Genomic DNA, 22,379 nt, shown 5'->3' on the forward strand with positions numbered 1-22,379 from the left:
TTCAAAAATCAAAGTGAGCTTAATGGAAGAAGACCCAGGAAGACCCCACTTTTGAAAGCAAAACATTAAAAAAAAAAAAAAAAAAGATTGGATATTGGTTGCATGCATGTTGACAACTCATAGTGCTTTTTTAATCCAAATGCTTTTTGGATAGATGAAATAATGAGCACTTGGCTTTTATGTACACAGACTTAAAACACCACCCACACTGTGAAACATGAAGGACGCCGAGCTATGTTGTGGGCCCGCTTTACTCCATCTGGCACAGAGTTAATATGTGCAGGGCACAATGAAATCAGACGATTATTAATTCATTCTATAGAGAAACAGTGTCAAAGAACTCGATCTGAGCCTCAGGTCAAGGCTTTCCCAATGTACATCTAAAGCCCGTCTTCCATTATACAGTTTTAGCACTACTTTACTCTACTCGATCCGATTTTGGTCATTTTCCATTACAACTGAGTACCACCTCAAATGTGGGCGGGTTCGTTATAGCACAGTGGAGCAAAACTGCCATGACGCCGCCTAGCACAGAAATGACCACGGTGTTGCTTTGCAAGCAGCATTAGCCATTTGCCTTAATAAAGACTATATAAATTGAAAAACAAACAGTCACTCCCTGGCTAATCAGTAGTGGCCCCCATGGAAAAGCCCCATAAAACAATCAAAGGTTGATGAGAAAACGTTGGCCCATTCTGAAGTGACCTGCTACATGTCCTGATCTTAATCTGTATCAAACAGTGTGCTGAATTTACCAGTTGAGAAGTGTACAAGTTTCATTAAGAGCTGCAAAAGAGTTTGATTGCAGTGATTGCCTAAAAATGGTCTGTTAAGAAAAAAAAGAAAACATTAGTGGCCCTGTGTCCCTGCCCATGCTGTTTTATTTGTATTATTTAAAGTAAAATGTTACATGAAAAATCACAAGCAGCATGTCTGTTCTATTACAAAGAACTGAGAATATGGATGCCAGTTACCTGTCAGTCTCTATTTTCAGGATTCAATTTCTGAGAAAAATGTTTTGCTAATAGAAGGTAAGAGACACTTTAACCCCAGCTGTATAGGACATTTACAACTTTGTCCTCCAACTGACAACACTGGAAAGTCAAACAGGCCTGATGCCATGATGCAGTAAATGACTCCAAAGTCCATCCCGTCTACAGATACAGAGGTACAGTGGGTACGGAAAGTATTCAGACCCCTTTAAATTTTTCACTCTTTGTGTCATTGCAGCCATTTGCCAAAATCAAAAAAGTTCATTTTATTTCTCATTAATGTACACTCAGCACCCCATCTTGACAGAAAAAAACAGAAATGTAGAAATTTTTGCAAATTTATTAAAAAAGAAAAACTGAAATATCACATGGTCATAAGTATTCAGACCCTTTGCAGTGACACTCATATTTAACTCACATGCTGTCCATTTCTTCTGATCCTCCTTGAGATGGTTCTGCTCCTTCATTGGAGTCCAGCTGTGTTTAATTAAACTGATTGGACTTGATTAGGAAAGGCACACACCTGTCTATATAAGACCTTACAGCTCACAGTGCATGTCAGAGCAAATGAGAATCATGAGGTCAAAGGAACTGCCCAAGGAGCTCAGAGACAGAATTGTGGCAAGGCACAGATCTGGCCAAGGTTATAAAAGAATTTCTGCAGCACTCAAGGTTCCTAAGAGCACAGTGGCCTCCATAATCCTCAAATGGAAAAAGTTTGGGACGACCAAAACTCTTCCTAGACCTGGCCGTCCAGCCAAACTGAGCGATCGTGGGAGAAGAGCCTTGGTGAGAGAGGTAAAGAAGAACCCAAAGATCACTGTGGCTGAGCTCCAGAGATGCAGTAGGGAGATGGGAGAAAGTTCCACAAAGTCAACTATCACTGCAGCCCTCCACCAGTCGGGGCTTTATGGCAGAGTGGCCTGACGGAAGCCTCTCCTCAGTGCAAGACACATGAAATCCCGCATAGAGTTTGCCAAAAGACACATGAAGGACTCCCAGACTATGAGAAATAAGATTCTCTGGTCTGATGAGACCAAGATTGAACTTTTTGGCGTTAATTCTAAGCGGTATGTGTGGAGAAAACCAGGCACTGCTCATCACCTGCCCAATACAATCCCTACAGTGAAACATGGTGGTGGGAGCATCATGTTGAGGGGGTGTTTTTCAGCTGCAGGGACAGGACGACTGGTTGCAATTGAAGGAAAGATGAATGCGGCCAAGTACAGAGATATCTTGGAAGAAAACCTCTTCCAGAGTGCTCAGGACCTCAGACTGGGCCGAAGGTTCACCTTTCAACAGGACAATGACCCTAAGCACACAGCTAAAATAACAAAGCAGTGGCTTCGGAACAACTCTGTGACTGTTCTTGACTGGCCCAGCCAGAGCCCTGACCTAAACCCAATTGAGCATCTCTGGAGAGACCTGAAAATGGCTGTCCACCAACGTTCACCATCCAACCTGACAGAACTGGAGAGGATCTGCAAGGAAGAATGGCAGAGGATCCCCAAATCCAGGTGTGAAAAACTTGTTGCATCATTCCCAAGAAGACTCATGGCTGTACTAGCTCAAAAGGGTGCTTCTACTCAATACTGAGCACAGGGTCTGAATACTTATGACCATGTGATATTTCAGGTTTTCTTTTTTAATAAATTTGCAAAAATTTCTACATTTCTGTTTTTTTCTGTCAAGATGGGGTGCTGAGTGTACATTAATGAGAAATAAAATGAACTTTTTTGATTTTGGCAAATGGCTGCGATGACACAAAGAGTGAAAAATTTAAAGGGGTCTGAATACTTTCCGTACCCACTGTACATTGGGCATCATCAAGTTGCTCTCATAAGCAATTTGACAGGTGTCAGTAACAATGAGGCCCAGAAACAATGCCTGGGTAACAAATTCTAAACATTACACACACTCATGGGACAGATGAAGAATTGCTATTAAGTTGACTAAACAACAGAAAATATTACACTGAAAAATAGAAAAAAAAGTCTAACTATATTTCACTATTACCATCTTGTGTTACTAAAGATTGGACCAATTAAGGATTTCTAATCCTATACTTGACATTCAAGAGATATGCCAAATGTATTTAGTGTTGAATATTACTGTAGGTGAGAGTAAAGAATGAGTGGCGAGTTAGATCTGTAGTCCTACATTTCATGGTTTACCATATGGGGAGGCATTAATCAAGCACACATCACACCTTAAGAAACAATGCACACTAAAAGGCAGAAAATACTCCTGGATGTCAAACTTCTAAGCAGATTTCACAGTTGAGCTGTCATAACCATATGTATGACAGTTGAGAGCAGACATACACTTTGCACAGGGCCGCCTCACTCCATTAGCCCCACTGTAGCCAGTGCGGTAGTGGCACTATGTACTTAGCACTTAGAGCATTAGGGGTCTCAATACCTCATTAAACACTGGGGAAATGTGATCCCACCTCAGAGACAGGGGGCAACTTCCTGTCCTCACTCTAATACACCCACACCTCAATCTGTGACTGCTTTGGGTAGCAAGGGACATACAAAGACGAGTCCAGGCATCTGTGCTGCTGTGCATGGAGAAAGGCCACTGATTAGTTCATCTCTAATGCTCAGACTGTGTGCGGATGGGGGAAAAACACCTGCCAGTTAATTATGAGGCATTTCATCTGGGCAGAGAACAGTTTGCTAAATTGCATGGCATAAGAAAAATGGATAACTGAGTGCACTTTGCTGGAAATATAAAAAAAACTCTCTATTCACAATCTGAAGAAATAATGCAAACACCAAATTAATTTATATTCCAAATTTTCAATATTTCAATATAACTGTCCTCATTACTGGTAGAATTTGACATAATTGCAAAACAGCTCTGGATTTTGTGAAATATTTTTGTACAATGCATCAGTCCAAATGCATAGAAATGTCATTATATCACTGTCTATAATTATACAACATAAGATTTCTTTTTGTGGCGTTTCCCTGTTGCTGTTACTTATTTATTGCTAAATGAACCTCCACAGATGCATGTCTTTGTTTTAACGCACCTGTTTATGTTCACTTAAAAATGGACATGAAACACATTTTGCATAGAGTCACATTATTCAAGTTTTGGTGAAATCCCTTGGACAACCAAATGGAAGCATCTGCTGTCTGACTTTCTAAATTGATCGATATGTGCCAGACTGGTCTCTGGCCTGAGCATGAGCCACCGTTTATCTGCAATAACGTTAATTAAAATGGAAGTTAACAGGCAATTAGTCTACTAACAACTTTACAGAGAGGGGGCCAGATGCAGTTCTCTCTCTGATGTGTGTGTACACATACACACACACCTCCATTCGTGGTGGGAGTACAAAGGCAAGCGTGAAATGCAGGAGCACCTGCACCCACTCACTATTACTTACTCATACAAAAAAAAAAAAAAAGACAAAAGCGCTTCCACACATACAGAAGGTATTTAAGCATATCTTGGAGATGCAGATGCACACACACACAATGAGCCAGTGATTATGCAACAGCATTAATCAAAAGCAACACGTTTTACAAAACAAATCCTGCGCAGGGACCTTCTCCTGTCTCCTAATCAACAACAACACTAAAGCCACTTGCATCTCTCATCTCAAACAGGATGACAAGTGATTGTTTTAAAAACAGTAGGTCACTGACATATCAGCATTTTGTCACGTTTTACTGTGGGACTGATTGTAACTCACTATATGAGCACAGTTCTTGCCAGGAACTTATAGAAAAGTGCCACCCCAGACAAGGTTATATATACATATCTCAAAGTCTTTATTGGAGCTGCTGATTCACACAGTAGTGTTTTTTACACTGTATATGTGAGTTTGAAAGGAGTGTTAAGGGCTGGGCAGTTAATTGTTACTTATTTTGTTAGTATCTATGCAGTGACAGTACAGGGAGAAATTTAGTCAAGCCAGTAGCTAGTAGTTTTTCTTGCAGCAACAGAAAACAATTCAATGAGCACAAATGCCTTTATAAAACGGTCCACACTTAGAAGATATTCTATGAGCTAACTCAGTTTTACTTCAAAAATATGACTGCTGTTCAAGTATTGTCAAACCTTTTAATTAGCAAATAACTGAAAAATATCTGCAGTGGTCATAATTTTGAGTTTTAGCTTTATTGCCTAGCCCCATCTCAGGAAAAAAACAAACACTTTTGAATATCAAGTCTTCAATTACCTACCATTTTAATGCACATAACACAGGGCAGAAATGTTCCACACAGCAGTGAGGGTTCATATATACTCAAACACCTTCAGGGGCCATTGCAAACTCAGACCACCTTGGCCCAGTCTGCTGCAACCTTCTGGTTTTATGCAGTTCAAGTGTCTAATGAGGCTCACAGACAGGAAGAGGAACACTCCTCGGACCCCCGTTGTTACGTTAATTAATGCCCAATACTGATCCCCATCAGCACTGGCCAGTCACTGTGATAATAATGCCCCTCAGCCAGTTATAGCTTTCTTGGTCAAAGACAAGAGAAAATGACCTTTTTGTAGTTTGTGTCATTTAGATACTTAACACTATTTCCTGGCCGCAGCTAAAACTAACCCTATAGCTGACATAACAGCTATACCCTAACTCTTACTGTGCATTTATTTAAACTTCTGTCATCTCAGTGTTCACAGTGTCTGGCTCTGAAAATCTCCTCAACTGCAGAGTTATACCTAAAGAAAAGACAATACATGAAATAAGCAATTAATACTTGCGGTTTTGCTTTGAATATCTTTCAAGCCAAATATATTTGGTTCAGTAATCATGTTTTTTTTCCTCCTTTTGGACACTCTAGATGAAAAGTAAACAACATCTTGAAAATACAGTATGTTCTACCTTTTTTTGTGCCTAACATCTCCACTGCCACCAGTAGCCCACACATGGTTGCTTGTTAATATTAAATAAGTCAATGGTATAAAGTATAACCAAAATGAAATAAATTTGAGTATAATTGGACTGATGCATTTGATGGGACTGAGCGTTTAATGTTACTTGAGGACGATCAATGCAAAGCCACAAAGCTCGGACCAGATGGCCTGAGGGGTGGGATTAAGATCAGTTTATGTAGCACATTGAAACAGTCTGCCTTTGACTGACATTTTTGGTCTTCTAAAAGAGCCTGACTTATTAAAAATGACAATCCTCTTTACTTAAATACTAATGGTAAGGTGATGTTTAACATATAAAAGCTGTACATTTAAGTTAATAGGTGAAACTTCTTTGTTATCCACCATTAGAGATGCAGAAGTGGAGCAGAGCTTGAACAGTAAGGGAAGTTTCAAATATTATTCTAGGGCCACTTCTTTTATCAATGTGAGAACACTTCTAGTTTGGACTGAAATTATCATGTTGTGTATTCGATTGCAGCTGGTTCAACTTAAGAGATAGAGAACAAATTTTATGTGGAAACTGAGGAAATAGAAAGCTGTCTCTGCCTCAACTCAATTAGATACTTAATTGCCTCTGAAACCAAGTCAAAGCAGAATTTCTTAGCTTCTTTGGTTTACCATGACTCCTTCAAGCTGGCTCTGTGGATGCACAGATGGCTATGACGTTGTCCTGTTTTTTTTAAGATTGAGCGAGATCTGTTACAACTCAGTCAGATACAAGAGAAGTAACAGTCTGATGCCCTAGACATATGAACTATATATGTGATTCCATTTGTCAAGGGCTTAACGTTAGCAGCTTCAATGACTCTTCAGTGATTTTGTATATTCAAGCTCACCGAGTTCATACTTTACATTACTACCCTTCAAAGGCAAGCACTGGTTTCAGTTCACATTAGTGTGGTATGAAAATGTTCTTGCAAAGAACTTTGACAAATGGTTGGCGATTTAGCTAAATGAGCTTGTGGTAATGCACTTAATAGCAGAGATCACTTCAAAAAGCCCGTCTACTGCCAAACAACATTTATAAATCTCCCAGTATTAACCATACTTAGATCAACCTGCTAGCAATGTACGTATTTAAAGATGATGCCTGTGAACATTGCTGGTCCAAACTGAGAAGCCATCCAAAAGTTTGGTAGTAGTGAGTAATCAGTTAGGGAGGCGTTGGAGGTTATTTAACAACACTGGTTCTTTTAAAGAACAGAAATGATGTTCTTCATTCACTTATATTGCAACATCTCTGTTTAAGGTATTAATCATTTAATACATCAATCCCTAGTTTGAGCTTTAAGCCAACAAAAGCACACAGCTTGTTTTTTTTAATGCAAAGATCTGTATTATTTTAAAATTTGGACCTTCTTCTTTCTCAGACCTTGATGCATTCCTTTAACGCGACACACTGAGTAGCCAAACTTGACAAAAACACCTTGTATGCACGAATAGATGCTATCCATTTATAGAAGAAAAGCTGGAGACAGGCACAAAACCAAATAAAAAGAGGGGCAAAACAGCCTGAAACCATGTCATGTCAGTTCTCTATATTTGTCTGCAAAGTAAAGCCAAGGACTGTGCTTTTGTCTGCAGGGAGTGTGTCTGTTCCAGGGTAAGGACAGACTTGGACTTTCACTGTCTCTTTCTCAGGGGTTTTGCTGCAGCCTAGAGACACAGCAGGCTAATTGACGAGTGCTGGACGTTGTTTTATCTTGGCAGTCTCGCAGCAATGCTGACTTAATGTTGTCAGTGGACAGATGGTATACCACAGTGCTGAATGGCCAGCAGAAGCTCCACACTGGCTCTCCACACAATAGCTGGGGTCCCTCTGATGTCAATCTCCCCCTTACCGTCTACATTAGTCACTGAATCCAAACTGACAATCCTTATAGAAGTTTGTAACACTGTATTTTCGACATGAAGTGTCATCCTTACTGGTTCTTTGTTACAGTAATAAACAAAACAATCAAGGGAGAAACCGAATTTGAGATAAAGTGTCAAACTAATTAGCACAATGTAAATTTGACATAAATACTAGATGGTTTTGGAGAAGACCTGCAAGGTGGACTCACATGTGTGGACTAAGTTCATAGAAGTTCCTGTTGCGATACTCCTCCACTTTGTCAGATGTGTAGATGGGCAAGGATCTGTAGGGGTTCACGGAGATCACAACGCTACCAATGTATGTCTGGAGGGAGAATCAAAAAAGGGAAACATTTGGTGTGAATCACATGGCATTTTCTAATTAATGCAGCACACTTTGCAAAAAATGTTCCTCCCCTCTGTCCATCTGGGTATCAATTGTTAAGTTAAGGTCGGAGGAATTCTGCCTCTGTCAGCTTTTGGGCATGGTTGAGGCACGCAATGCCTGAAGTGATGTGCAAGACATGTGAAAACAAGGAAAAGTTTATGGAATCTGTGGGCTGAGCAGTAAACAGACTCCAAAGAGGTCATGGTACTTAAGGATGGTTTTAGTGTGTATATGTGTTCACAAGTAATCATGTTACCATAGTCACTCAGTCAATTACATAGAAAGTAATTAAAATTCATGAAATAATATTGGCTGTGGCTTTTAAATCAAAAATGAAAAAACATAAAGCACTGTTGTCTCTGTTATACATTTTCACACAATTTTATATAACATACACACGGGTCCTCTTCAACAGATAATACTTTTCAGATATTTTTGAAAGCGAATGTAACTATCTATCATCCGTATCATTCTCCCACACTCAAAACAGAGCCAAGATAGCACTTTTCAAACATCAACCTGAATCATTTTCTTTGCTTTCCATGGTAATGGCTGTTACATAACCCACTCTGACAAGAGAGGAGCATGGCCTTCCCTGTGGCAACACAACCTCCCACAGCCTCTCGATCAACAGAACACTAGAGGCAGAATGAGACTTTTTCAAGTGCAGAGGATGGATACAAAGGGGAAGAGTGTGTGCAATGTAAACAAACTGTCATGTGTTAATGAAGGGTTCTCCTGACCAAAAGCATAAAAAAACCCATTCAGGATGACAACCCATTTTCTCTGCCTCTGCAGATTAACAAAATCACAACTTGCAAAAGATATGATTTTTTTTTTTCATGAGACCTCTGACAGATCATAAAACTGGTGTCAGTATTGTAACCATGAATCAGCTCTGAATTGAGGGGTTTTGGGTCTTTTCACACTGAACCCCAAACTATTTTTAGTCATACACAAATACAAAAAAATGCTTTACAGAGACTTTCATGCATATTAACCTTTTGCTACCAAATGCAGTGCAATTTTTTAAGATGCAAAGCAAGGAAGAAAAACTGATGTGTCTGCTGCTGTGTTCTCAAGGCACCACAAACCCCAGTCTTTATTTTTTGCTATTTCTCTTTCATTCCTGCTGTCTTCAGAGTTACCCATTATGCAGCTCTCTTTCCTCATGGTGGCTTCTCAGCAATCTTTTAACCTCCCTCACTGCAGTAAAAAAGTTGGGGTGGCATTTCACTCTAAAATTACAGCTGAAAGGAGTGTCAAGTCATATCAGGAGAGACCAATAATTTACACAGCCGCCATCCATGCTGCTTTTCTTTCTTTTGCATCTCTATACCTGCTGTGCTCCTTATTATAAAACTCCATTTGCAGCACTAAAATTACAGCTCAAATGACATGACAAACACACCAGAAAAATAAACAAATCAATTTTTTTGCCCTGTCACTCACTTCTAAATCTCATTATCTTTGTCCATGTATTTTGAAAAAAAAAAGCAAGTAATTTAAATTACTGATTTAAGATTATTAATTTAGATTAGTGGAGCAGAAAATTCTGCAGTTATGTAGAAAAATGTATATGTAGACCTCAAGTTAAAACAGAGAGTGCAGAGTGAAGTTACATAAACCCTGAAACACACTCATATTCTCAGTGATTCCTTTTGCTCAGCAAGACAAAATAATCAGGTCAATAGTTAACAGGGCAATTTCATTCCCTTTGATTTTTCCACAGAGTTATTGGATACATGATGTGCCTTTGGAAAACAAAGCCATGCTTCTTCTGCTGTGAGCTATCATATGATAGTTTAGAGTGGGGGTTGGGCCCATTTGTAAGACATGATGCCACATGAGGGGAAAAAAAAAAATTGCATTCACAGACTGTACACCACAGAGTTATTGGATAAGTATAGGATTCAGAATTTATCCATGGCATCATTCTTGAGGTGCTGTTTATACCTCTGAAAAACTTCAATTATGGACTTGTGCTTCACCTTTCCATCAATATGCTATGTTTTACTTTCACTTCCTATGTAGTCAGTACTAAAGTAAAATATATCATTACAAGGTTTTTCACCACTTTCATGAAAGCACCTCTTAAAGAGGCATTTATTACATTAATAATTTTACATTATGTAATTTATGCAGATTTAACTACTTCCACAACATTTAGGTCAGAAATACACAAGGAATAAAAAAAAAAAAGCAAAAAAAAAAAAAAAAAAAAAAAAGAGCTTATAGTTTAGGACAGAGAATTGAGGGCATCTACGATGCAAAAACACCATTCCCAGATTCCTCAGCAGGATGTGGGCTGCATCTCAGCAAAATATCTAGTGCAAGACTAAGCCAATCATTGCTATATGGAGTGACATCATCCCTTGGGCCCTGAACCCTGTGAATCTAAGGCAGACAGAGAGGAGCTCTAATCATCTTGCTTGACGTCTAGAGCAGCCGACCTGCAGAGGAGGAGTCATGGTGTACCACAGCAATAAGCCAAGATCCCTGATGCAAAAATGACAGTTTAACAACCCCCTTTTCTAGAGATAAATAGCCAGTCAGGCTGCCAGTCCCTCATTGTCCCTGAGCTCTGGATTTCATGCCTCACTTAAAGGCATCATGGTGATGTGATTTATTGATTGGCTGGTTACTCTGGTCTCTGTGTCTGTGCCACTTTTGTAGCCAACACTAAAATGAGTGTGGTAATTGAGGAACAACAGAGTTGTGAAGAATGCATGTGTGCGTTTTCTTCAACAAGCCTTCTATAAAAGTCTTTAGAGGCAGTTACAAGAAGTATCAAATACAACACAATGCTGCTACTCCAACAGCGTTTAGTTACATTATTATTCATTACTACTTGAATACAAAATGGTACACTTACATAGATCTCACTGTGGTCAAAGCGGTTCCTCAGGTTCTCGAGGAATGAGTCTTCGGACAGGGGCTCTAAGAGGACCATGTCGCCCACTCCAATCATGTTGTCTAGAAGTGACGTCTTCACCTCCATTTTGGCTGCAGGTGTCGCCCCCTGAACAGCAAAACAGAGGAAGGGACACATCACACATATTGCACATTAAAAAAAAAAACATGTTTAAATATGGTCTATGAGCAAGAAAATAGTCTTCATAAATGTAAAACTTTAAAAACCTATCAAGTCATCATCATTTTATACTTGCTGTCCATTATTTGTGAGGTCTTAAAGGTTTTAAAGAAGCATTCACTGATCAGAAAATAAACAACCCTAAACTTGGCCAATGCAAATAAACTCTGGATGTGGACATGTTTGTACAGCAGTGGTTTGACTCCAAGGGAGTAGCAGAGCCTTTTGATTGGGTCTTGCTCTCCTCTGGCATGTGAGAACGTCCCATAGGCAGTTACATAACCAACGAACCTTGCCCTTGACCTTCACTTGAGTGTCTGCTCAGCTGGAATCTGCTCCTGTTTCAGGGCTACTTATAAATCAAATAAATCGCCCTACATAACAGTACATGTTTCACACTACTTGCTTGTTGCAGAAACTGTATATATCTGCAGTCAGTAAAGGACCTGGGCTGGACTGCACCATGACAATAACAGTGCTGGGAGTGGCAGTTTTCAGGCCAGTGTCCCCATCCTTTGGGACAGTAATCCCAATGCTATAGGGTTGGAAATAAAAGAGGGGCCTAGGTTACAATCAGGGCCTTGATACAGGGCTTTGTTGCAGCAAAAACCTGTGTGCTGTTATAACAGACTGTTCAAACCAGAAGAAGAGATGAGGCCATGGGGTTATGTAGTGTTTATGGGCCTTGTAGTATAGATGTCTCTTTTTGCATAGCAAATTACAAAAACTACTTTGCACCAAACAAAAATTTGGTTACATTAGGTTAAATTTTCATAATTCATTTTGATGTTTTGCTGATTAAAGCAGTGATGTGAGTAAGTAACAGAGAGCCCAAAATTAACAATTGACAACCAGACAAAAAACATGTTCTGTACAGATTAAGCTGACAAATACATTTAACATAGCCCGACAGTGAAGTTTGAGGATTAAACAGCTGGCTCATATGTGACCCGAAATAACTGGTGTCCAGCTAGAACAAGAATACAGAAAACTCCAAGATTTCAGGAGAAATACCCTGACTTTGCTTCAAAGGCAAAAATCACTGATTGACTGTCAAACCAACTTTCCTGTAAAAAATAAATGCCCTATGTTGACTTCCCCTTCACTTTTCCCCTGGCTTTTTTTCCCCTGCACAATGTTATTGACCCATAGATAAGCTGCCCAGATCTTAGAAGTACTTGGCCCAAGACAGATGAGGAAGAATGCTGCAAAAGAATTTATGACCATTTTTGCAATTAATACATTTTAAATTGCTATAATGCTGCAAACATACCAAGAGTATGATCTCGAAAGGCTGCACACATACATACATACATATATATATACACATATATATATATATATATATAAATAAATAAAAAGGTTAGATAATTCATTGCATGTCAGGACAAAAAAAACAAAAAAAAAAAAACAAACATAAGGTCCAGGGACCTTGGTAGACCTCTGTGATAAAAATGTGATGTGACATACATGTATTCTTTTAATGATTTTATTGCATTTAACCTTTATACAATCATGTAAAATTCCATTGTGAGTTGCAACCTCTCATCCAAGGGACAGCTTGGTCCCTAACACCTAGCCCTGATAGAAGTAGCTCAATTTAGCATGAATTTACACCACAAGTGCCAGGTAACATGCCTGAAGACTCAAAATAAGTACATGAGCACCACAGTATGCCGTGAGCAGCACTTCAAACACCCCAGTGAAAATGATCATGCCATGTTAGGGCTAGTTAAATCCTGAAACAGACCATTGCAGCAGTACAGGAACAAACAAGCAATCAGCATCATGGTTGTTCAGATGGTATCATGGAGGCAGGTGGTGGCAGTTAAATAGACAGAAAGTCATAATGACCCCTCATAATTTAAAATCCATTGTAAACACTGTCATACTTAAAACAGGTGTCAAATTCTTTAATGAAGTTACCAAAGATGTAAAATACCCTAAAAACACTAATACACCAACACAAACAAATTATGTGCTACCATCCTGAAACTGTCAAAACCATGAAACAGAGCAAGGGTATGAGACCATTTCTAAGGAGCTGAGTGTCCTCAGGAGCACAGTGACCTCAATAACTGTGAAATGGAAGAAGTTTGGAACCACCAGGACTCTTCCTGGACCTTGCCTTCCAGCCAAACTGAGCTACTGGGCAAGTAAGGCATTAGTCAGGGATGTGACCATGGACCACTAACAGAGTTTCAAACTGATGGAAGAAGCTGCTGGAAGCATCTCAGCAACCCTCTGTCAATCAGGCTTTTGTGGTAGAGTGGCTACTTTGACTATATGACATTATATGGGAATGCCAAAACATTCGCAGTGATGGCTCATGTCTGCACATCTGCAGTACAGTTTTAAATCGACTTATTTCCTCTCAATCTTTTGACTTTTAGTATAGTTAGTGAGTTGCTGGATGATCTCGGTCCACATGCTATTCTTCTGTAGCGTCTTATAAGAGTGCTGCTTTGCTATAGCACTGTAGACTTTTTGTTGTTCTCTCTGAACCTAATATTAGTTTCAGTTTAGTTCTTTGTTCCTGACATTAAACATCATTTTAGCTGCTCTCCACATTTACCACCAATAGCATTTTAATAAATAAATTTAATATTAACTACAGATATAGTTTCAAGAACTCCTTCTCATTTATGAGTGGTTGGAATTTATTCAAACATTGCATACACAGATCTAAGAACACATTTCACCCATAAGATATACTGTCAATGTAAATAAACTCAAATTAACTAAAAATAACCCCTGTTTGATTCCTGAATATCTAGGTCATCAGATGGTGTTTGTACAAGCATGCAACAATTAATGCCAGTCAAGAGAATTACTACAAAGTCATTAGCTTGGCCTGGTCAGCCAGACCCATTCCTTTCTTATAATAATGTTTAATAATTCTTTGTATAGAATAGGAAAAGAGTTAGTCTGGCTGACCAGGTTATCATTAGCTACCCAGCTACTCCAAACCTACTGCCTAACAGAAAGTGCAGCAGTGAAAATGGTGAGTCTGGTCCCTGGTATGAAATGACTGGAGTTTAAACAGAATACACACGTTGAATCGAGAGAATTCAATTCGCTGACCTTGGGGAGAACACATGGTATTTATGTCACTCAGTGCCTGTGCCATTCTGACCAACAAGGTATTGCATGTGTCTGCAGCCTGGATGTTGGGTACACTCAGCTGACATCCCACTACCCCAGATTTTGAACTGGCTTTCATGCGGCCAGTGACAGAATCCCATTAATAAGAGTTGCTGCCTGCTGCTAACTGTTGTACTGGGTCCAGAGAGAGAAATAAGAGAAAACCTTACAACCTTGATTAAACTCAGGGGATTATCCTCACTGCTGAGTAGTTGAGGGATGAGGAATATAACCAGAATACAGTATCAGTGAATATTAAAACCGTTTGCAGTTTGTTTCACAAATGACAGACACTCCCAATCTTTTATTTTAATTTTAGATTAAAAAAAAAAACAAAAACACACACATATTTTCTAAATAAGTTCCAATCCTATTTATCGCACAGATTCCCGTTTGTTCATGTCCATGATGAACCTTCCACACGAACAAAAGTTAGTTATGGAGTTCCACAAGGTTCTGTGCTAGGACCGATTCTGTTCACCCTGTACATGCTTCCTTTAGGATATATCATTAGGAAGCACTCTATTAATTACCACTGCTATGCGGATGACACTCAGTTATATCTATCTATTAAACCTGTTAACACAAACCAGTTAACCAGACTTCAAGCCTGTCTAACTGACATAAAGGCTTGGATGACCAGTAACTTTTTACTTTTAAACTCGGAGAAAACAGAAGTCATTATATTTGGGCCTAAAAATCTCAGAAATAACTTTTCTAAAATTATAGCTACTCTAGATGGCATAGCCCTGGCCTCCAGCACTACTGTAAAAAACCCTGGAGTTATTTTTGACCAGGACATGTCCTTTAACTCACACATAAAACAAATTTCTAGAACTGCATTCTTTCACCTGCGCAACATTTCCAAAATTAGGAACATCCTGTCTCAAAATGATGCAGAAAAACTAGTCCATGCATTTGTTTCCTCAAGGCTAGATTACTGTAACTCATTACTATCTGGATGTCCTAATATCTTAATAAAAAGCCTCCAATTAATCCAGAATGCCGCAGCCAGAGTCCTGACAGGAACTAGCAAGAGAGATCATATTTCTCCTATATTGGCTTCTCTTCATTGGCTCCCTGTAAAATATAGAATAGAATTTAAAATCCTTCTTCTCACATACAAATCCCTTCATAATCAAGCTCCTTCATACCTTAAAGACCTCATAGTACCATATTATCCCAATAGACCACTTCGCTCTCAGAGTGCAGGCCTACTTGTGGTTCCCAGAGTTCTCAAAAGCAGAATGGGAGGCAGAGCCTTTAGCTATCAAGCTCCTCTCCTGTGGAACCAGCTCTCAGACTGGGTTCAGGAGGCAGACACTCTCTCTACTTTTAAGGCTAGACTTAAAACCTTCCTCTTTGACAAAGCATATAGTTAGGGCTGGCTTCAGGCAACCCTGAACCATCCCTTAGTTAGTTATGCTGCTATAGGCCTAGACTGCCCGAGGACCATCGGTGCACTGAGCTCCCCTACCCTAACCCCCCCCCCCTTCTCTCCCACCTCATGTATATTCCACCATTGAATGTTACTAACCTTGTGCTCTCTCTCTACCCTAGTTTGTGCTCTCTCCCTCCCTCTCTCTCTCTCTCTCTCTCTGTACCTTCTGCAGGTGTCCCTGGTCCTGGAGCTGTTTATCGCTGATGTGCAGTTACTGGCCCCACCAACTTGCAGTGTCTATTTGTTGTTTATTGTTGCTGTTCTTTTCTCTCTGCTCTATCCACTCACCCCAACCGGTCGAGGCAGATGGCCGCCCAAACTGAGCCCGGTTCTGCTGGAGGTTTTTTTTTCTTCCGTTAAAGGGAGTTTTTTCCTCTCCACTGTCGCCAAGTGCTTGCTCATAAGGGAATTGTTGGGTTTTTAGTTTTAGTTTTTGTAAAGTGCCTTGAGATGATTTGTATTATGATTTGGCGCTATACAAATAAAAATTGAATTGAAATTGAATTGAATTAAATCAGTGGTCCCAGTATGAAGCTTTGGCAAATTACTCAGAAAACCAGAATTAGAAGTGTCCTGCTTTATCAATCTCTCTGATGCATGTTTAGCAGGTAAGCATCACGTACGCCCACATGGTTTAGCTGCTATTAATCTCAAAGCTAAATCTCATGAACCAGTGTTCCAGCAGAACTCATGGCCAAATACTCTCGTCTGGATACACGTCACCTTTAACTTAGTGTGCTCTGCAAAGCCTGGCAGTGTCCATGTGTGGGAGTGGTTTATACATCATTTTGAAAAAAAGCCTCAAAAACATTCAATTCTGTTAAAAAACATTTTTCACATGGTTGGCTGGATCTAAATATTGACTTTACTTTACCATTCAAGTCCTGCAAGAATGAGGCATGCCTTGGTGAGATCAAAAAAAAAAAAATGCCAAAAGAAGGTATGCATACTTTTGAAAAACAAATAAAAAAAAGAACAAAACAAACAAAAAAAAGTAATTTATGGGATGAACCTGAGATTTTGATGCATGTCACCAACAATACCATAAGTCAGGCTTTGCTTCCTGTCTTTGACATTGACCTAGATTTCCATGCACGATCAAGCTACGGGGGAACACATGAAAAATAACAAAAAACAAACAAAAAAAAAAAACCACCATTAAATGTACATATATTATTTACAGGCTCTAGACTGAGACCTCATGCTCTTCTCTGTCTTTCTGAGAAAAAAAATCAGTCAACCAAAGGTCAACAGCCACGCAAGCACATGCAAAACACACAAGTGGTGAAAATAAAAAAATGGAGCCAATAAACCAGCTGTTGCTTGTTAGGATGCATGTACATGATTAAAAATAAAGGAGCTCAGAGCAGTTATCAGTTATTTGAAAATGGTCAATATTTTCATCAAGAGCAACAATGCAAGCTTGTAGTCTACAATGACATATGGTCTGTGAAAAAGCAAGTGGGTACTGACTATGTGAGCTACACTGACAGAATACTGGTGTCAGTCTACCTTGGGAGCAGTTGTTTGAGAACACTGTGCAAACAAATGATAATAAAATCTATTACAGAAAGAAATAGTCAGTCATTTCCCCACAGATCAGGCTGGCCTTGATATGGGCTGTAGAGTCACAACATCCCAGGGTGCTGGCAATAATGGAGATTAAAGCCCTCACTGATGGGGCAGCAGCAGGGCGTCGGGCTGTGCCAAAGAGCAGGCCGGGACAGAGAGGACAGGAGGTTTGGAGGGGCAGAGAGCCTGCAGCTGCCTGGGAAAGTGACCTGGAATCCAGAATACTCAACAGCACTCCAGATGCAGATCTAAGCGAGTATGAGGGCACAGAGGCTGGCACACGGACAACCTGGCAGTCATCGCACATGCTGGCAATATGCTAAACAAACTCAAAATGTTTTTGAACATCTTGCCTTTAATGACTACAAACTGATGACTTCTGTCAAAACTGCAAAAATGAAGATATACTAACAATCAAGCTAACATCACATAAAGGATCCCTCATTAGCTCAGTGGTGTGTGAGGCAAATGCCACACAACCATCCAGCCTGGTTAAATATAAACCTGTAACACAAACAAACACTGGTGGTTTTGTCAAAAACGTGAGCCTACAGCTGTCAGTCAACATGCTAAAATACCAAATAGCCATGTCCACTGAGAACATCGTGTCTGGACTGACAGCAAAACCTGATTTGTCAGTATTAAAGATGAGAGACAATATATGTTCAGAATCAGCTTTTCATGGTGAGAAATGAAGTACTACATAATCACCAAAGAATAACCACAAAATTGATCAACGTGACTTTGTGAAATATCTAGTTCGACAAGCTTGGTGACTCAGTGATTACCCACTGAGCTATTTAGTGAACTGCTGCAGGTGGAAAGTTACCACGTCAGCCAGCTGGGCTGGTGCTAGTTGGCAACAATGGCTAGCTGAGTTTGTTTCTTGATTCTCTGTGCTGTGGTGTTTATTCCCTGTTGGCATTTTGTCATCTCTGTAGGGCATTTGATTTGATAATAAGACAGTTCACACTTAGCTTATTTAAAAGACATATTCAAATCATCAAATTCTGCCCCATAATTACCTGAAAACCTTTATCCTTCTGGGGAAAAAAATATATATATATGCTCAAAATGACAAAAGTAAGATGCAGTAGAGCTCATGAGCAACAACAGCTCACACTGTTTTGGACTCTGTAGCTCCATGTTCCCTTGAAAATGTCAGAACTGTCAAGATGGTGCAGATTTCAACCATATCTTGAACTTGATGTGAAAAACGTGCACACCCACTTGTGATCTGCTAACTGTGCAATTGAGATGAACTGAATATGCCAGGAACCTCCACAGTTTAAATGCAGGTCTAACCAGGCTTTAATGGCTGGGAAGGCACAGGTGTTACTGATGTCATTAACAAAGGCTCTGTGTGACAGTATGCACAACAACAGGGCCAGGAAAGTGAATCCGCCAAATGGAATTCAGCCGTCATAAATTTTGCAGTTTGCACCTGAGATTTTCATAATAGTTTACATGAAAAAAGGTGTTTCGCTATCAGCACAAACATTGCAAACATATTTGTATGTAATTATTTTCATAAATAGAACAGATTAATTTTTGCTGTTTCACTCATCTCTTCATTAGCAAACGAGAACGGCTGTATGAATATAAACACACTTGAAGAACCTAGAGTGATTCATGCACAATGGATAGATCAGGTATAAGCTACGAGCCACTATCATTGGCACTTATTTAAGCACATTTTGCCATTGGACCACTTTAAATAGCAACATGTAGTAATGTGTCATTAGCTACACAACACATGCTCATAGAGCCTGTATCCACCCAGTCAGCATATAATGCTGAGAGGTGGAAGATCTAAGCACTGGCAGACCCAGGTTTCTTTAGACAGAGCCTCCACTAGTTGCTGTCTCCTTCAATCATTCACTGCAAACCCTGCAATTTAAGTTTTTTTTCCAGTGTATTACAGTACATGAACACACTCAAATGTTCCAGCTAGTTAGCAGTACAGCCCCGTCTGCGCAGCAGGCACCCTAACACTTTGTCTGGCTTGGTTTCACTTAAGTGAATGGAGAATGCAGCTGTACTGGGCTTAACAAAGCAAATGTGAACTGAATCAAAGTGTACAGCATTACTACGTTGGATTGCTTATAGGGAAAAAGGACTGAAGTTTAAGTAGTTAAGTTGAATGGGTGAAAAAAATGTTCTAAGTAACACAGCATAGCGAAAACTTCTCTGTTAGAATATTGAACTTAAAGAAAATGACAGTGTAGTTTTAGTCTTTCACCTCCGAAGTAAGAAAGCAATGGCAAAAAAAAAAAAAAAAGAAGAGGATCTGTTTTACTGTGGGGTGGGGGGGTGGGGGGGGTGTGATGCTTTCTCACTTCAGAAAATCCTCTTTTAAGGGAGTCTGCTGAAGGCTTTTCAAGGTCCAGTCAGTGGAACTGCATGTGTGCCTCCATTGATGCTGAGGCTAACACAAGCCGCACGCCTCACTACACTAAGCTCCACGGGCAGACAAGTGCAAACACCATTCATCACCATGGCACTAGCTGAGGGACTTTGGTCCTCTATACACACCACATTAGACCATAGCATATCAACCCACAGTGTTCATGAAGAGGCTTTGGCACAAAAGCAGTTGCTACTTGTAACAGGCCAGCCAACAAGCTCACACTGAGTACAGCTACTAGAATGGCCAAGCCTCTCAGGCGCTGTCATCTTCCAAGTTTGGGCTAAATGGTTCTTACTTTTTCCAGGAGTCTCTATGCAAGTCTGAAGTCTTACCACACACACACACGCACGCACACACACACACACACACCCTTTCACAGTCATCTTACATCACTGTTTGTTTGATCAGTACGGGTAATAAAGTTCCCATCTGGTTCCCTGACTGAGACTCGGGCCAAAAGAGGTAAGACATACTTGTGGAACACCACAAAGGACACAATACAAAGAGAAGGACACATCTCTTTTTTTTTTTTTTTTAAAAAAAAAAAAAGGGTCTTATCTGATCCTCTTGAGATTCAAAGTTCGCCAAACAGAATTAAAGAATTGAAAAGTTGCAGGATTCAAAGCAGAGCCAAGCACAGAAACAATTTTGCATCAAAACGCAGTCATGCGACAAACTGGAACATTTAAAGCAGAACAGTTTGTGAATTTTCCACTGAAATCATGTTTTCAATCAGTTATGGTCCCATTTGTTGTAATGTGCATTGTTAGGACTAAACACATTCGTGCAAGCACAAAATAAAAATAAAAAATAAGAATCAATATCAAGGAGAAACCTATGTTTAGACTGAGTACAATCAAAAGTTTCTGTGAGCCTTGAACCAGAGTAAAAAAAAAAAAAAAAAACCTAGTTCGTCAACACATTAAGAAATGTATTACATGCATTGATACACTACATTATATAATGGCTTTACACAACTTTCCCTCTGGTATAACACCTTCGAACAGTTTTACTCACATTTTTAGCTCATATAATAGCAGTGTATGTATAGTGTGATATACATTTTTCTTCTGAAGTTACTATATATTTTCTCTTCCCATAAAGTATTTTTCTCCCTGTTTGATTCCATGCATTCCAGACCGGATCTCAGAGGGGACCCTCATCTAAAGAAAGCAAGTCAGCTTTGACAAGGGGGAACTCTGGGATGTTTCTCAGAGAGTTGAATAGTTTAATTCATGCAGATCATGCTGAGCGGTACTTTTTTCCAGTCAGCGGCATTAAGATCTCTATTAACCAGCGGCACACTGGAGGCTAAACCCACCTTCAGTCAGAGCAAGCACTGTTACAGCTGACATCTATCTCTTCCTGCATACCATTGATCAAAACATGCGCATAGATCAGATCATTTTAATGAAAAAAAAAAAAAAAAACATCTCGGTGGTTTTACTTGAATGGTCCCAAAATGGAGTCCAGACTCATTTTGCACAAAGAGATCTACATTGCACATGTTGTTCAGCTGTGTGATGATGACTCAAATATTTGTCCTTATGTTGCCTCAGCCGAACTGGCAACACACGGCAACAACAGCCTGTGAAAAACCTGAACTCTGGATGAGTATTGGGAGTTGACACATCTACCAGTGTCTTCTGAGTCGGGGTCTGGATTGGTTTGACTCGAAGACAGAGCTTAAGCCCGCAGATGTAAGCAATTAGCGACCACACTTTTCATTAAAGTTGCTAAATGAGCCGTGGTTCTGCATCCAGACAGAGGGAAACTGCGAGAAACACCACGACAAACTCAATGCGTCCACTTTTATCCACCAACCATTACGATTCGTTCACAAAAATTAAAGAAAGATAAACAAAAAAAAAAAAAACCCAACCCCCTCCTGCCCCGAAGTGGGGAGGAATGAATGAAGTTGGGCAGCAGACAGACTGTAGGAAAAGTTAACTTGTAAGAAAAGTTTCCAGACTGCAAAAGTGTTTCAAATATGCCCCAGACTAAAAGAAAGCTTTTCAGCTGTTGCATTTCCAGCACTTAGCCGAGTAACAGAAGATGTCAAACTTGCCTCTTTATCTCTAAGAGTTGCTCCCTCTCGTCCTAAATCCACTACGGACAAAAGCAGGATCCCAGAGGTGATTCTCCAAGTCTGGAGTGGATCTTAAAGCACTTCCCCCTCAGTCTTTAGTTGGACTCGTGTATGCTATGCTGGACCAAGCTGAGCGTGGCTCTCATCCGGATCTCAGCACTTTGAATGGAGCTCTGGGTGGACTTGAGTGAAGGGTCCGCCGGGTGCAGGGAGTGGCTGGAACGGCGTCTCTGGGATAGTCCAGCGTCCCTTAATCACCTCCAGTGCCGGGGGTAGGCTGGGCTGTGACGCCTTCACGTGTTGTCGGAAGTATCGGTATCTCATTGTTTATGGTCCACACGGAGCACCCCTCATTAGATCATGATGTGTAAATATACAAACACTTTCCAAACAATAGCCACGTCTAAGGTTTAACTAAACATCTATGAGACATATGAAGCTATTTATATGTAGTCTGTGCTGGAAATTGTATGGACGTAGTAGCTATGGATGG

The 22,379-nt window shown here is 40.0% G+C and overlaps 1 protein-coding gene across 8 annotated transcripts in view; it reads right to left on the bottom strand.

Annotated features, from left to right (window-relative positions):
- The window catches only part of myo1b (myosin IB), a 58,198-nt gene extending 36,062 nt beyond the window's left edge, over positions 1-22,136 (bottom strand). For 4 of the 8 annotated variants that reach the window (XM_026295328.1, XM_026295329.1, XM_026295331.1 and 1 more), the window contains exons 1-3: positions 21,866-22,136; positions 11,012-11,158; positions 7,958-8,073 (exon numbers count right to left, since the gene is read on the bottom strand). In XM_026295328.1, the coding sequence (XP_026151113.1) occupies positions 7,958-8,073; positions 11,012-11,137 (242 nt within the window). In that variant the 5' untranslated portion in view covers positions 11,138-11,158; positions 21,866-22,136. The remainder of the gene's footprint in view (positions 1-7,957; positions 8,074-11,011; positions 11,159-21,865) is intronic. The other 4 variants (XM_026295335.2, XM_026295332.2, XM_026295333.2 and 1 more) reach the window with 1 other exon arrangement.
- Positions 22,137-22,379: the final 243 nt, after the last annotated feature.

The sequence above is a fragment of the Mastacembelus armatus genome, chromosome 21 (assembly GCF_900324485.2).
Source record: "Mastacembelus armatus chromosome 21, fMasArm1.2, whole genome shotgun sequence".
In the NCBI taxonomy this organism is placed as follows: domain Eukaryota; kingdom Metazoa; phylum Chordata; class Actinopteri; order Synbranchiformes; family Mastacembelidae; genus Mastacembelus; species Mastacembelus armatus.